The sequence below is a fragment of the Zonotrichia albicollis genome, chromosome 11 (assembly GCF_047830755.1).
Source record: "Zonotrichia albicollis isolate bZonAlb1 chromosome 11, bZonAlb1.hap1, whole genome shotgun sequence".
Lineage (NCBI taxonomy): Eukaryota > Metazoa > Chordata > Aves > Passeriformes > Passerellidae > Zonotrichia > Zonotrichia albicollis.
The window spans coordinates 2,124,703-2,141,796 of record NC_133829.1 but is presented as its reverse complement, the minus strand read 5'-3'; the positions used below and the strand labels follow the sequence as shown (position 1 = coordinate 2,141,796).

The following is a 17,094-nucleotide window of genomic DNA, read 5'->3' as shown; positions in this document are numbered from 1 at the left end:
CAGAGGTAAAACAGAGCCATCCCCCCAGGGGATCACAGCAGCACCTCACACAAGTCCTCTGATACCCAATAACAGCTTTGCAACATTTTCATTTGAGTTTGGAGCCAGACATATGCAAATATGACTGTTGAGTCTGACCCTAAACATCCACAGAAAAAATAAGACAGAAGATGTTTTGAAACTCTATCCTAAACTGCAAGCTCACCACTATTTAGCTTGTGCATTTTAATTTTTGGAAATGTCACAGCTAATAAATAATGTATTTTCTTTAAGCTACCGTATACATTTTTATTTTACAACTTGAATCTTCTTAAATTTCCAACAATTAAGTGCTCTGCTCACGTACATGGCAGCCTATGGGATGGCTGCCTTTTCACTTAATACATTTAATAAAGGTGACCAGATGCTTTGTGTTTTTAATGGCTTGTTCTGCATCCCAACAAAATGTCCCTGTTTTGGCTGCGAGAGCAGATGATTCATCCTGAAACCCAGCCCAGCTGCCCTGACACAGGCAGGGTGAGTTAAAAACCCACCATCTGTGCTGGAGGAGTGGGCAGGAGGAGTGCTTTGTCAGGAAAACACTGTCCTTCCTTGGGCACTGCATATTCCAGGCAACCCAAAGTCCTGTGGGTCCAGCCCCTCTGCCTTTGCAGATAAATTCAGCAGTTATATCCCATCTCCCACCATTTTTCCTTCCTCTCCCCCTTCCTGAGCAGCCCCTCAGACTGCTCTGCCCCAGGGTCACGTGTAGATCAAACATTGCTGTAAAATGGAAGATGCTGTTCATGGTTTTATTCTTTCCAATTATGTGGCAAAATTCCTGCCCGTGTGGCTGCCTCAGCCAAGGCTCATACTCAAAAGAGCAAGAGGGATTAATTTGTGGTTTTTGTGAATAATTAGCTGTGCCCAGCTCAGCGTTAGCAGCGCTGCGGTGCCAGCTCTGCCAGAGGACACATCCTGAGCCCAACTCAAGGGCAAAGCCCGACCCCCAGGCAAAGCTCCCCTGCTGCCTCAGCAAGAGCCAGGCAGGAAAACCTGAGGGGAAACCTGCCTTGGAATGTGTCACTGGGATAAGGCACTCCCAGCCTGCTTCTGGCCCCACAACCTTCCCAGCCAGGATAATGCCCCGGGGTGCCAGGGGAAGGTTCCCAGCAACTTTTCTGCACAGCCTGTGTTCTGCTGCACTTGAAAGAACCATTGCAGCTCATCTGGCATGCACACGAATGACAAATATGCTTCAGAGGCAATAAATTAGCAATTTCAAGGCTTTACTTCCCCTCATGGACTAATTGCCAGAGATTATAGTATATTATGTGAGAGCAATGATACTAATGCCTAAATATGCTTCAGTGATTATAGAGCTATCCTCAATAACCAAGCTGTTTAAATGTCAATGCAAGAAAGCTCTTTATTATGAGATTAAATATTATTTTGAAGCAATGCAATAGGAACTTCCCAGGCTTTCTGCCTCCACTAATGCTGCCTTGGGGCAATGTATATTGGACAAGGTATGCTTTTTTAAAATGTGTACAGTAAAGGGTCCCTAAATGCTTTTGTGCTGCAAATTTGGACAGCATTCCTAACAAGGAGGAGGATCTTGGCATCTTTTTATTTTGTAGCTGTTACTAACATGCTGCTGCCTTTATCCTTCCTCTACTTGTGTATCTACTACTGTACAGAGAAGATAAATTCTTGTTTTCTGTTTGTGGAGTTGGGAATCAAACCTCAAAGATCTTTTCTTTCCCCCCACCCCATCTCTAAGTACCATTATCTTGCACAGATGCTTCTGAGTCCAGCCTCTCACACCTAAATAAATCTGTTAATACCTGGCATTGAGACAACACTGGAAATCAGTGGAAGCTCCAACCTTCACGTTCAGCTGCTGACACGAGGCAGAGAAAAAAGTGTCTTTGAGCCATACTCCAATTGCACAGCTCTGCAGATGCCAGCTGGGCATCACAAGCTCAGGTGTGGAATTAGAAGGAAGAGAGGCAAAAAAGTCCTTGGCACCCCACTAATCTCATACAGGACCTCCCCAAGATCTGTCCCAGCTGTGCAGCCTGTCCCTTGATTTCTAGTGAACTTAGTAATTATAATTCACAATTGTTATAATAGCATAGAAAATATAGATAGGCTTGTTGGGACAGATAATGTAGAATGAAGGACAGAGACAGCCAACTTTTTGTGAAGTTTGGTAGAATTCTCTCTTTAAAGTATTTTTTTTCCCTTTAGGGAGTATTGTTTCTTAAACACAGCCTGCATTTCTCCTCTGTGCCGTGCTCCTGAAGGGGAGGAGTTTCATATAGAGATAACCAGGGAACTTACTGGCAAGAATTCCATTCTGCCCAGCCTTAGCAGGACTGGATCCTGGATCCATGGCCCAATACTTTCTGCTGCAGCCTGGCAATGGTAAACTCTGAAGTTTTGATGTTTGCATCTTGGCTGGTTTCTTCAGCCATTTTACATCTCAGCTATAAAATGCAATGCTTGTTTACCTCAGAATGTCTGAAGCTCTTTCTGATGCTCGGTAAAAGACACCTGCCACACAGGCTCAGCAGAGACATAAATTGCTCTATCATTTGTAACATTTTAAAATATCTTCATCTATTAAAATCACAGTGTGACTGACAAGGAACATGCTGAACGGCCATGAGAATTCTTTCTCTGCTCAGACAATATTCTGACACCTTTTTTGTTATGTCTTAACTTAGAATATACTATGGGAAACCGCATCTTTATCTTTTTAACAGTAATAAAGTTAGAACAGAGATGTTAACTAAACAACCAGCAGCCACAGATTGACACTCCTCAAAGGACAGCGATGTGGACTTAGCACAGGATGGGTGAAAATGACCCACGTTTGTCTGCTTTGATGCAAATATTATTTCAAATCAGATTAAACCCCTCTTTTAATTTTGCAGCCACTTTGTGAGAGCCCTCCCCACGGCCAGCCCCACTCACCATGAAGCCAGGGGCGCAGATGCAGCTGCCAGTGATGCTGTCGCAGTCGGCCCCGTTGTGGCAGGGACAGGGCACCTGGCAGCCCTCGCCGTAGAAGCCCACGGGACACGTCTCGTTGCAGTAGAGCCCAGCCCAGCCAGCCTTGCAGCTGCACTCCCCAGACAGAGGATGGCAACTAATGAGGAGACAGATGTTAATGAGATGTGGGCAGGAAGGGAAACACAGCCTAGAACATTTCACGTGTCACACTAAGAGCAGGACAAGCCTGGGAACTCTTTAGGGTGGTGGATATGAGCAGCTGTATAATTTGGGATGTGAATAGAGGATCTGGTGCTAAATAGCCCAGCATTTCCAAGCATCTGGGAGCTGCCACAGCACTGGGTAGTTTACACCTTGAAGTTTATGCTCTTCCATTCTCAGATCAGTGTGACTTGGACTACTGACATTAACCACACCATTAATCCTTACAAGCTGTATACAGGTACGTGCTGCACTATTTGGCTGTACTGCAGCCAGCTAAAGATGTTCAGGGATAGGAGAAGTTGCAGTGGGTGGAGGAAGGCAATAAAGAGAGCTGTGAAGATAAACCTGAGTTCAAGGGCACAGTATTTCTATTGTATTGTATTGTATTGTATTCGTTCTGTTCTGTTCCGTTCTGTCCCATCCTGTCCCGTCCCACTGTCATTTGTGTTTTAAAAGTGAGTTCCACCTCAGCAGAACCTTCCAGCAGGCACAGGTAGAAAGGAAAAACTTCCTTGGTAGAAGAGTTTTACTGGGAATACTCAGCCATAGTAACCAGAACTGATCAGCACCTGAAGCCTTGGGGTTTTCTCGGGACAGGAGTTAACGGGAGCCCTGGGACTAAGTCACAGCTGTGCAGGGAAATGAGTCAAGTTCCTCTTCGCTGCATAATGAACAACATTAATCCTCTGGCTTTCATTTCTATCCAGTCAATTCCACACTGTTGTGAGAGCACATGGAGAGAAAAGGAGAAAGGAAAATCGAGCCCCAAAGAGCGGACAATGCCCGGTCCTTCTGCATCCCCAGGTGGAACACGCACCCCTCTGCTCCTCCTGCATGAAACTGTTTATCTTTATTGGGAATTGTTCCTCTGGGCACCACCTTCCCACAGCAGGAGGCTGGGGCTGGGAAAGGAGGAGAGGGGCTGGAGATGGGTTAAGTCCTGGTTTGAAGGGATGGAGGCTCCTGGGGGATGTTGTCTGAGGCCAGCTGGAAGTGAGAGGCTTCACCTGAGAGCTCAGCCTGCTCTGCGGCCTCTGCCCCTCAGCACCGCACAGAAATGGCACCGTGCAGTCCTCACTGAGAGAGATGAGAAATGATATTGCCAGAAATCTTGTTTTCTTTACTCTCGGAACAAGAAGAATAGACTTCTGCAAGGTGGGATCTCTCTGGGCCTGTCTCTGGTTTTTTGCATCCTAGAAACAATTTTTGTTCCTTTACGATTATTTATTGTTACAGTTTAAGACTGTAGACATGGCTGAATGGGTTTCCTTACACCTATAAAATTAATATTGTATATGTTAATTTTCAAGGTAACCTCATAAAATGTAATTTCCAACTATGTTTCAGGCAATTTCTGTTAGGAGAGGTTGGTCATATAGTGCTGCAACTAAAAAGGATCAAATTTTCTAAGTGTCAAATGTTTCATCATAAATAGTGTTTTACTGACTAATTAAAACAATTCATCAGCATAACAAACTACCATCCATGACAAAGCAGTCCCTGAAATATGGTTTTCACAAAGCACCTCTTAACATTCAGATGAATATAACAAAAGCTCATGTTTCCCCCCGTGTCTATTAATCATTATCTAATAGGAGCAGAAAACTCAGCATTAAAGAAGGATTTTGAAATGGATTTTGTGTTGCTCCCTTTCCACTACTACTGCTACATGTATCATGTGCTTCCGTGAGAACTGCATCTGGTGGGTAAATCAAATATTTTAAAGGTATTATATGACCAGGGCAGTTTGAATCAGACTATGACAATTCAGCAGAAAATACTACACTCACTGAGAATTTTCACTCCGAGGTTGGCTCCCTCATCAGCATGGGCAGCTTTTTTACATGGGATACAAATGATGTATTAAGGGCTAAAACTCATCCTGATGTGCACTAAAACAAGAATCAAAACCAAACAGGCTCTCCAGAAGTATCTACTGGAGATAGGGAACCTGGACTCCAAAAAAAGGGCCAGTAGAAGTTTGAGGGCAGATTCTGACCCACCAAAGCTTTGTCCACATTTCACAGCACTGTGAGCCACAAAATCCAGTGCAGATGTTTGGGTTTCTCTATCCACATAATCTTCCCATTGAAGGAAGGATAATTTTGTTATCAGCTTGAGCAGATCAGGGTTTTGTTTTTCTCCTAACTCCAAAGCACTGTTTGACAATGCAGGTGCCTGATGCAGTGTTAACTTCAGGAGGGCTGAGATTGAGATGCTTTCCCAAACTGCACAAGGCAGCTGTTCTCTTCCCAGTCCTGCCAGGAATCTTGGCCACCTAACTGACTCTTCTGCCTTCATTTTTCCCATTTCTAAAATGATGCCTTTCTCCCTTTGGAAACCCTCTCAAGATCTGCAGCTGATATCATTAAATAGTACAAAGTTTTTCTATTAATTATTTTTTCTCTCTGGTTTGTATGAACTATTCCCCTATAATTGAAGTGAGCAGAGTTACATACTAAATATATTGCAGCTTATGATGTAGGAATAGTGTGTGTGTGTGTGTTAGGAAGGTTTCTCCTCTGCCGGCATTTTGTACAATCACATTCTGGTCAAATAATGAACCCAGATATACAACAGAGCCAGGAAATTCATCTCTCACCTATCCAAACATCCATGTATCCAGACTGCCCAGTAAATTAAATGCTATTTGGACTGAAGCTGAAATGTTTGAGGCAGAATAAAACCTGAACAGGAAATACAGCTAGAAATTTTTATAAATATCTGTATCATTTCTCCCCTCCTGTTTTGAGTGCACCTTCCCAGGCCATGTGTCCATCTAACATTTTGCCAGCAGGGATCACAGTGCTTTTGAGGCATTTCTCCAGCCCCCAAAAAACTGAAATTAATGAACAATTCCTCTGCAGAAAAATCACTGAAGGAAGGGTGGGAGAATGGGAGGGTTCCAAAAGGATCCCAAAGGCAAACCCACCAACATCTGTTCTCCAACCCTTGCTGGGAGCAGTGAGGGAACCTCACACTCTTCAAAGAGTTTGGCAGTGTTATCCTTCATAGTTTGCATTGAATCTTAACACCTTTTATTTCTTCAACTCTCCTGCATTGCAGGAAGAAGCAGAGTAGAAACAAGGAGAGAACACAGGCAGCCAAGTGTTCCTGTGGCTGCAGGCCAAGCAGAGGGGGAGCAGAGCTGTCCATGCACACATCAGGGCTGACAAGGAAAGGGTTCCAGGGCTCCTGCTGCACTTTGAAAGCTACTGTGCAATCCCTGGCTTGTGAGCCACATTTACAGCAATAAAACATTTCTTTAAAAAATTTTTATTAGCTGAACTGAAAAGCATAAGGGCATTTTTCACCTTTAAATTTTTTAAGCATCTAATTTTGAGGAAATCTGAGGAAAGCAGGTAAATTTCTCACAGCAAATTGGAAGTGTTTTAGACAGTACAGTCTGTTCCAAATTCTGAATTTGTTCTCCACACATCTTTCAGCCAAAGCAACACCTTCCCAGCGAATTTTCTGATTTTCTGTTTATACAGCAGCACCAGTCCTCTCATTTTTGTTATCAGCAGCCTAATCCTTATTTTACAGCATTTTCTGTTTTATGGCGTCCACACTACATCCAGTCTCCCTTACTAAAATGCCCCTTGCTTTAAAGCAGTGGCCACAGTGAGGCTGCAGGGCTGCTCCTTCAGTCCAGCACATTATTGACTCAGATCAAGGCAGAACTCCGTGGGAGCTCCATGGGGTTTGGTCCTGCCCATCTTGCTGGTGCTGAGGCAGTAACTGGAGCCTCTGGAGATCTGCCCATTCCAATGCCTTTGTCCCAGTGGCTTCCTTCCTTCCCACATCCCTGACCTGGGAAAGGCACTACCAGGGGCACAGGGCTCCCCAGGCTGGCTCCACACCAGTGCTCAGGAAGGGTGGGTGCCCAGGACTACTCCAGCTGCTCATTTCCCTGCCTGCCTGACAGAAGAACAAGCCAGGATTATTCCCTTCCAGCTACTGTAGGCTGTCTCAACATGGACTTTTTGCAGAGGGGAGTTTTTCACAGGTGTATCCTTCCCTGTGGAAGGACAGTCCCAGTCACCACCACATTCTAAATCACCTAATTGTGGGGTTGTTCAAAGTCCTGTACAAAGTGCCTTTCAGTGTGCTTTGATGCAGAAATTATTGGATGGTGTCCTTCAGTCATTACCATGCTGGAGGTTAGACTAGATGATCACTCTGATCTCCTCAGACATTAAAATAGATAGATCTATGAAAATGGAAAAGCTGATTGTGTATTTCCTACTGCTCCTCCTCAGCTACTCCTCAAAGCCCTCAGAACTTCCCATTCCAGTCAAATCTCCAATAAGCAGATCAAATGAGACAAATCCAGGGACAGGAGTTTCCTTCACCTTCTACAGGTGTTTAATAATTATCCTCCGCACCTGGGGATCACAACAAATAGCCAAGAGCTTAAACTGCTCCTGGGGAAAATAGATGGCTGTGGGTAAATGAGTCACTTTGGAAAAGCCCAGTTTCAATACGAACAAACACTCAGGGAAGAATGGGAAGAGGTGGGTGGGAAGAGAAGCGCACTGTATGGGACTGGTTAAACAATCAGCACAAATATTTGTTCAGAATTTGGAGTGCCTTTAGAAAAGGTCATTTTCCACCAGCTCCGAGGCTCCTTGGCTCAGCAATTGACAGTACTCTGCAGAGCTGGTGGAAAAGTGGAGAGCTGAAATCCTATGGATGAATGAAAGAACATTTACTGACCTACAGCTTGCTGGTATCTCTTTGTTCCATAACAGCAGTGATAAGATGCAGGAAAAAGGGAGATTTTATCAACAGAGAGACCAGACTCATTTATTAAGAAGCCAGAGATTTCATCTCAGCAGAGGATGCTGCAAGGGACGCTGACGGAGCAGAGTTGGGAGGGAAGGAATAAAATGTTCCCATCAGACAGCAAGGAGGGTGTGTAGGAATGACCACATGCCCAGAAAAGAGCTGGGAGAGGATTCAATCCTCCCCCTTTCTGAGCTCTCTCAAACCTCTCTAAGACCTCTTCTTTTCTCACAGCTGGAAGGTGCAAGCCTGTTCTTTCAGGAAAGATCCTCTGGCAAACCCACAGAGCACCTCCCAGGTAGTTCTGAGTAACACAGGGTGAATTCTTTCACCCTCCAACCCACAGTCTTAGCCCACCTACAAGACTCATAATGAATTGAGCACATGGCTGAGACACTGCAGCCAAGCTCAGCCTTGCCTGTGGCCTGCAGTCCTTCTACTCTATTTCTGCCTTTATGGAAACAAACAGGTTTCTGCAGGCCCAGGAGGGGTGAAGACACAAGTGTCAGCTCTGACCATGAGCATATTCTCACCCTCCTGTACACCTGAAGAACAGTTTACACCGAGGAGCCATTCAGCTTGGATTTACCACAGTGCTGCAGTGATGTGACATGGAGGAATTTATCCCTCAGCAATAATTCCTGAGGCATCCCCCATCCTCAGTACAACACAGCACTAACCTTTTGTGTATAATGTGCAGTTCTTGCCTCAGGGATGGTATTTTTGCAGTGATTTCATGATACACAACATAATCAGAAGCGATGGGAGACTCTTGTACAGAGCTCCCTGGGAGCCTCAAACCCTTTGGATCCTGGCTGTCAAACCCAATTGTGCTGGAGCTCTCTGGCTGCACAGGAGTTGTATCACCACAATTACAAGTTTTAAATAATCCATTGTGAGCTCTGACTTTCAGGTAAGCAAAGCCTCACCACTCACAGCTGAATTCACAAGGAAAATCACCTGTTTATTTCCAGGACTGTGACAAATAGGGTCTACCTTCAGACAGATTTGCCTGAAGTGTTTGTGTGTGTCTGTGTGTGCACACAAACGAGGTGCCATTTCTTGCATACATAATGGAGTGTGTTTTTATTTTAACAGCAGCAAGGTGGGTTTGTCAGCATCAGCAGGACAGTCAGGTCCCCACCTGTCTGGTTCCAAATTAAAGAATGTCTATCAAGGCCATTTCTGCCTGGGCATCAATTATCTGCACCTCCCCCTGAAGCCTCCACAACCCTAAACTGGCTCTGCCTGCTGAACAGCAATGGGCAGGCAAAGGAGGGAACCCAGGGGGAGCTGAGGGGCTCAGCACTGTGCAGGTGAGGAAATGTGGCTCCAGAACATCAGACACCTCAGGCCAGGGGCTCTGGCTGTCCAGGCTCCCTTTACTGCAGGACCGGGAGCGAGGATTCTCCAAACAGCAATTCCAGCAGTCAGTAAACAAGGCAAGGAGTTACTTAAGGTAACAAAGAGGATAATAGAGAAGAGTCTTAAATTCTTCCTTCTTTTCAAGGTTTGGAAAACTTATTCAAGCCTATAATGGAAAAGCAAACTCAAGGTACTCAAGTCTGTTTGTGGCTCTGTCTCAGAGTAAAGAGAACCTCAAGAATCAGATCTTTAAAAAAGCAAAAAAGGGAATAAAACATCAAACTCTGACCTTTTAAGTGAGGCTCATTCCATTGTAGGTATAATTCCCTGATATTTCTTTTCCTGAATATTTTCTTCATACACGAAGAAAATGAAGAGCAAAAATGGGCTCACATGAGGAGACTATTTTGACAATGTCAACCATGTTACAGTTCCACAGACTGACTCAGGGATATTGATTTCAGTCTATTTATACATCGGCCTCAAGTGTTTCCAACAAGGTAATTTGCCATGAGACATCAGCTGAAGCAAATTAGGTTTCATGTTGAAAGTCCCCTTGCTGTCTATAGATCTAACAAGCAAATCCATGTCATAAAAAAAGAGGGAAAGTGATGGATCTGAGTAAATATATATCTATTTTTTAAACTTCATTGGGTTATTATCCACACACATGAACATCATCTGCTGGTTCTTATGCCTAGAGAGGATTTACAGGATAAAGCTGTATGTCAGGCTGTTTCAGGTGTTACAGAACTGTAAATAGATCCATGCTCAGTATCTGGCTGGACTGAGGCTTATGGTTCCAAACCTGAGGTCATTTAAATCAAAATTTTGCAAACCAGAGAAACTCTCTGTGTTTGTACTTCAAACTATAGAGAAAAGAACACTAGGTGTGGTTAACTGAATTTTTTCCCAATGCTTTTATTGCACCAGTCCCTGCGCTAGAACATTACGTGATGTACATACCTGAGAGTGTTGGTAATATTGCAGGGGCATCTCCTGTTGCACTTGAGGCCATAGGAGCCTTCAGGACACATTCTCTCCTGGCAGTGGATGCCTTTGAAGCCGGGGTCGCAGATGCAGGCGCCGCTGACGTGGTAGCACTTGGCGCCGTTCTGGCAGGCGCAGGCGTGCGCGCACTGGAAGCCGTAGGTGCCGATGGGACACTCCTCCTGGCACCTGCCATGGCACGGACACGGCACCAGTTACACCCACAGCCTCAGCAGGGCATTGCTTTTACACAGCAACCTCTTTGTTAATGAACCAAATACCACCCAGAGCAATCCCTGCTCATTTATGGAAGTAGCACTGAACTGATGGTATCGCTGCAGGGATGGGGTATCTTCAGCAAATTGCACTCATCCATGCCCAATTACATCCTGCTAAATTTGCATCAGTTCATGTTACCTTCATTCACAAAATGCATGCATTCTTCTTTCCTGGACCTTGGCAATTGTGTTCATCAATTTTAAGAAACTCATAAATATTTTATTATAAAACCCCTCACCTGTCTGACTTCTCTTTATCACAGGAGGACTGTGCTCCTCCCTTGAATGGCCCTCTTGGTGATGAGGAGGGATAAAAGGGAAAGTGTATTTAGCAATATTGAGCAAAATGTTCCCAGGAATGCTTTAGTTTTACTTGCCCTCTTTGTTGACATTACATCAGTTTTACGTCAACAAGGAAAAAAGAAACCCCTTTGTGTTTTGAGTGTGTTCTGAGTAACTAAAAGCTTAAATTTGCTATTCTTCTCCTACTCCAGGGTAGCTCAGTAGTATAAAATCTCCATAAAAATCACTTTCATGCTCCTTAGTGGAGAATCTTCTTTAAAATTGCCAACATTTTTAATATTTGATGCACATAAAATTGGAACCTGCAAACACTTTACACAGATTGTTTTAAATTGCACCTTCCATGCACTGTTAAAAATATCTCCCTACTGGATATGTTCTGAGATCTGCCAAAAAGTCTGTTTCCTTGTCCTACACAACCAATTTAAGAGTTCAGATTATTTCCTACTTGGAAAAGCTCAGCTAAGGTCCTGAAGAAAGCAACTGATTGTGTGCTTGACATAATTCAGTGGTTTCAGAATTCTGCAATGAGTCAGTACCACAGTTTACATGATCCACCGTGAAATACAGATAGGCCTTTTCAGTTAATAAAAACAGAAAAAGAAGCCCAGAAAAGCCCAATTCCCTTATCACATGGATGCCAGGCATTGGAAATTGCCTATCAGCATTAATTTAAGCCTGAGCATTGATTAAAGTGTATACTGTAAACTCAGTGGATGGAGGCAATTGTTAAATGTCTTTCTGCAGGTCATTTCACAGCTGGCAGGTGAGAGTTAATATAATGATCAGTAATAAAAGATTAATGTGTGATGCAAGCCAGGCAAAACTGCAATGAACACAGGCAGTATATAAGAAGGGCATTACTTTTGCAGCTTCAGATTATCACGTTTTACTAAAAATAAATGAACACAGCAAAGAGTGTGTTCACTCTGGCTGGTGATTTAATTCCAGCAGGCACCGACACAGCTGCTGTTGCAAATCCGAGTTGAGGAGTTCATACACGACCCAAAGCGAGAGGAGTGTGGGACAAAGAGGGAAAGAGTCTGGAGAGGCACCAGAGAGAGAGAGCCCTGCTGCTCTCAGGGGGTTCAGCTGCCAAGGAAAGAGCCAGCAAAGAATGGGAACAGTGGGGCTGGAGCACTCCCAGCCAATGAAATGCACGGAGGAACAATGAAGCTCCTCATGTCCCCACCGCTGCACAGACCCTGAGTGCGCACGAGAGCTCTGAGCTCCACGGGGTGAATTCTTAGTCAATAATGCACTGTATCATTCTATATTTATAGAAGATGAAGCATTACCTAGCAGGGAGAAAAGCATCTGGAAATGAAATATTGACGACCTAATCCATTTACATAATTAGCCTTTTTCTACTAACAATTTAACTAACTTATTTATTTGGAGATCAAGCAGCTACCGCTAATGAATTTTATACAAAGAATACTAATAATGACTCCTCTGGAACATGAGAATAATCACAGCAGGAATTAGCTTTCTACTTAAACATCTTTCCTTTGCAACATATCAATCTAATGCGTCCATAGCACCATTAACAACCAGATACATTGTTCAATTAAATTACAAAATGAGCTGCTAAGCCCTAGTTATGTTTCTTGTTTAATCTACATTGCTTTCTGCCTATCTGGGGAGATTCGTATTATAATATCCACTGAACTTTAATATGTACCATAATTATTTGGGTTGGGATAGGATAATATGGCTGTCACCTGTAGAATTAATGGAAGCAATTTCACAAAATATTAAACAGAAGACAGCATGCTTAACAGATGAACTTAGTACATGGACCTACATTTTTCCCCACAATTTTATTTTTTTAAGAAATAATGCTGCGAAGTATTTTAGGCTGTCCTCTTTGTTTTGGAACAATGATCACGTTTCTGTAGCACAGACAAATATGAAAAGCCAAAATGCACTAACCTGGAGATAAGAGATACAAGTACAGACACGACCACAGGAGAGTAAATCTGCCCATATAGTTCTAATAAATGTGAGATTTATTCTGTTAAGATTCAATCTTTCGATTTAAGGGCAATATGGAAAACAAAGCTAAAGCAGCATGTTCACTTTTCCTGTGAGCCACTCAATTCTGAAACACTCCATTCTCAGCTTCTAACTGTGCCTCTGCTATTATTCCTTTCCAGTTTGTAAAACACACATTTCTATGACAGATCCAGTCATTTCAGTGAACACAAAGCATCCTGCAGTTATTAACAGTGCTGCCAATTTCCTAGAGATTTAGTGCAGTGCCACCCTTGGAAAACAGGTAGGGAACAAAAGTGTGGCAATTACACTCACACAGACCTTTATGACCATTTCATCTCCACAGATATTTATCTAACTCTGGGTTATTATCTTCTGCACATGATGATGAACTGGAGCATTATATAGTACTTATTGACAATTTTAAGATGATAGTAGGTAAAATGTATTTATGTCTTTATTGCTGTTATTCACAGTATCTGTCATTATTGAGATTTTTTTCAATGCCTTGTAAAATGTTAAAGCAGGCAGTGTTTTGTTGTGTAGCAGATTTTCCTGCTCTCCTTTTTGCTGTGACACTGCAACAGCTGCAGGAGATGCAGAAGGTAAAGGACTCTGAGCTCAGCTGGAGCTGCCTGGTCTGCCCCATTGTCCCTGTGGTGTGAACACAAAACCAAGGACAGACACTCTGACTCTTTAAGGACCTTGTCCCTCACTGAACTCACTGGGACCCCAGGCAGGTGAGGCAGGTGTGTGCTCAGAACAAACCAGTGCAGCCAGTACAAACCAGGGCTGCCCAGCCCAAGGAGCAGCACAACTGCAGCTGGATACAACAGACCTGAGGTTTCCTCTCCCTTATGGAAGGGGGATTAAAGGCTGAGAGATGAGCATGTTCTGATTTTCTAGAAACCCATTGGAAAGGTGGGGATTTCTAGGCTAATCCAATTTTACCCTGCTGCAGCAGAGCTTTCCTAACTGCCTGTTTACCTTTTCAATCCTGTTCTCATTCATCCCTTCACACACCTGCATTTCTGCTCTCCTGCCTCTCCTCTCAGTGTCTTTTACTTCCCTGCTCTGGGATGGGGAAGGTGAGCCATTCCCAAGGGTTTTGCTTGCATGCAGGTCCAGAATGTGACTTTCCCTCACTTCTTTTTCACTCCTCCCAACTCTGCCTTAGTTTTTTACTGTCTCTCTTCCCAAGTTACATCCCTCTTTAGAGTCTGAATCTCTCTCCCTTCCCTCCAAGTACAGACCCCATGAGTCCACACTCCCTTTGCTCAAGGACAACCCCTGTGAGCTCCTGCCATGTCTTCCCTGAGCTGCCTCCTCCAGCCCCTCTCTGAGGGCAATCAGCAGTAAAATCCTCTCCCCATGTCCTTTCCTCATCCCCAACAGGATACAGGCTGCTGGCTGGGAGCTCCCAACAGCTCCAACACATTGATCCATGCACAGCCAGGAATCCATCAGGGTGAGGAACATCCAAATGAGGAGAGCAAGAGAGGCTCAGTGAGCCTCCCCCAGCATGGCCAGCACTGGGAGCAGCTCGGGATTCAAGCGTGGTCCCCACTATAAAGGCCCAGGCTGCCCAGCTGCCTCCTTCCGTGGAAAAGTCTCCACAAAGAGAGAAAGAGAAACAGGAATGATATGGTACCACACGTCTGCAAACAGTCTCCAGATGGGGACTGGGGAACAGAGGCACACTGATGTTTCTCCTCTAAATTACTTGGACATAATTAGTATTTCCTCCATATTCAACCCCATGCAAATCCTGACATAAACTCCAGAGCCCCCTCCAATTATAACTGTCCATAAAGTGGGAACAGGGAAGCTCCATGTGTAATGGGAAGGAGCAGCCTTCTGACCCTCCCATAGTGCTGAGGGTTGGATGTTTGTGCTCCAACAACCTACTGATTATTCAGTGAGGGCAGAGATGAGAAACTCCACTGAGCTTTGTTGCATAAAAATATAACTGTAGCATATGTCAGTATAGAGCTAATAAAAAGGGAATATAGAGGAGACAGTGCTTTAGCACAACATCCACTGCTGGGCTGTGCATCTCTGCAAAGCCTGGTGCCACAGATCCTGTGCAAAGTGCTCCTGAGAGCTGCTTTAACTGCACTCCCCAACCTTTGCTAGCCAGGATTAGCTGCAGGCTAAGCCAGCACGTGCTGCAATCCCTCATTGACTTTGCTGTGCAGTCATTTTGCTGAATCCATGACACCTTGGTAAAACAATATTATCATCTGCTCTGATCGATTCATGGGTGAAGGCTCTCGTTTATAAATTTTGAGGATTTATCACCTTTTGCTGGTGGCTGAGATGGATCAGTGCTACAGCAGCACACAAGAATGAAGGAGACATTAAACTGCAGCATTGCTTACTCTTGAGGATATTAATTTGTATAAAGATACTTCATTTACATATCTTGTAAACATGTAATGCTCTCTATTAAATTTATCACTGTAAATATCTAAATTAAATTTAATCCATTAAATTTTAAAAGTTATATTAAAAACCCCTGTAAATGGAGAGCATTGCCAATAAAAAGTAATAACATTGCCACATTTATATTGCTTGAAGTGCTTCAGAAGGATGAACCTAATTGGAGCAATAGAAACATAACACCATTTTTCAGGGAGGAAGATTGTCCTAGAAGGGATATAAATATTGACAGTCCATGGTAAATGAAAGGCTTTGGGGGTTGATTTTTACCTGTCTCCTATATAGCCAGCTGTGCACAGGCATTTTCCTGTCACGGGGTCACAGTGCCCTCCGTTGTGGCATGGACAGTCCTGGCTGCAGTTAATTCCAAAGGTTCCAGGAGGACAAGGCTGTGCACACACCAGCCCCTGGTAAGATTGTAGAAAGAGCAATATTTCAGTCAACATTCATAATGCAATAAATTTCTCGATGCAGCTTGGAATTTTATTGTCCTTCTTGCTAAAACTAGATGTAAGTGTAGCAGCAATATTTTATCTGCATGAGATGTGCTAACGACAGTCTGAAAACTCTGCTACCACAGTAAATGCCTGCCTGGCCTGACTCCAGAAGGGATTTTTCTCACCACTGCACACTCAGGGATAATTCTCTTCCTTGGATCTCCCCCACAAACTGCAGCTGGGCTTGCACTGCCCCCTGAACAGCCAACCAAGATGGGGGAGAAGTTGAAGGCAACCAGAGAAATCTGCAAAGCTGCTTGTGTGCTCCTGGGGTTTTTGTGAAACAGAGAGTCTGAAACGCTGCACAGAGAAGGTCTGGGAAGGAAGGGATTGTTGGGAGGTTTGGGAAGGAAGGGATTGTTGGAAGGTTTGGGAAGGAAGGGATTGTTGGAAGGTTTGGGAAGGAAGGGATTGTTGGGAGGTTTGGGGAAGGAAGGGATTGTTGGGAGGTTTGGGAAGGAAGGGATTGTTGGAAGGTTTGGGGAAGGAAGGGATTGTTGGAAGGTTTGGGAAGGAAGGGATTGTTGGAAGGTTTGGGAAGGAAGGGATTGTTGGGAGGTTTGGGGAAGGAAGGGATTGTTGGGAGGTTTGGGAAGGAAGGGATTGTTGGAAGGTTTGGGGAAGGAAGGGATTGTTGGAAGGTTTGGGAAGGAAGGGATTGTTGGGAGGTTTGGGAAGGAAGGGATTGTTGGGTGGTTTGGGAAGGAAGGGATTGTTGGAAGGTTTGGGAAGGAAGGGATTGTTGGGAAGGCTGCACTGGGAGGGTGCAGCTGTGCTGGTTTTGATGGTCTGTGATGATCCCTCCTGCTCAGCCAGTCCCATTCATCCAACCCAACTGGAGGCTGGAGATTCCTCTATTGCCCTTCACACCCCTCACTCTGCTCCCTCTACTCTCTCCAGCCACATCCATCTCTCAAAGCAGCACAGAATGGATCTGCCAGAGCTTTTGGAAAGCCACAGGAACTTTGCAGTGGAATATCTAGCTAATCCCTGAACAGTGACAGGATGCAGCATCCAGCATCCTCCCAGCTCCTTATCCCCAACCCTGGAGCCACATCTCAGTCCCTGGCCTGCCTCAACTCCACATCCCATTTTATCTCCCAGTCCTCTGCTTTCCTGCCTCTTTATTCCAGTCTATTCCAAATCCATCCTGTCAATCCTCTCCTCCACCCAGACCCAAATTCTCATCTCTGAGAGGTTTCCTCCTTTGCCTCCCTGCCTGCCCAGCC

At 44.4% G+C, this 17,094-nt stretch overlaps 1 protein-coding gene across 10 annotated transcripts in view; it reads right to left on the bottom strand.

Moving 5' to 3' along the window:
- MEGF11 (multiple EGF like domains 11) overlaps positions 1-17,094 on the bottom strand; it is a 276,771-nt gene that overhangs the window by 72,759 nt on the left and 186,918 nt on the right. For all 10 annotated transcript variants that reach the window (XR_012582071.1, XM_074549142.1, XM_074549141.1 and 7 more), the window contains 3 exons: positions 15,639-15,775; positions 10,324-10,536; positions 2,962-3,136 (listed from right to left, as the gene is read on the bottom strand). Coding sequence is in view for 9 of the 10 variants with exons in the window: in XM_074549142.1 (XP_074405243.1) it covers positions 2,962-3,136; positions 10,324-10,536; positions 15,639-15,775 (525 nt within the window). In the remaining variant the exon portion in view is untranslated. The remainder of the gene's footprint in view (positions 1-2,961; positions 3,137-10,323; positions 10,537-15,638; positions 15,776-17,094) is intronic.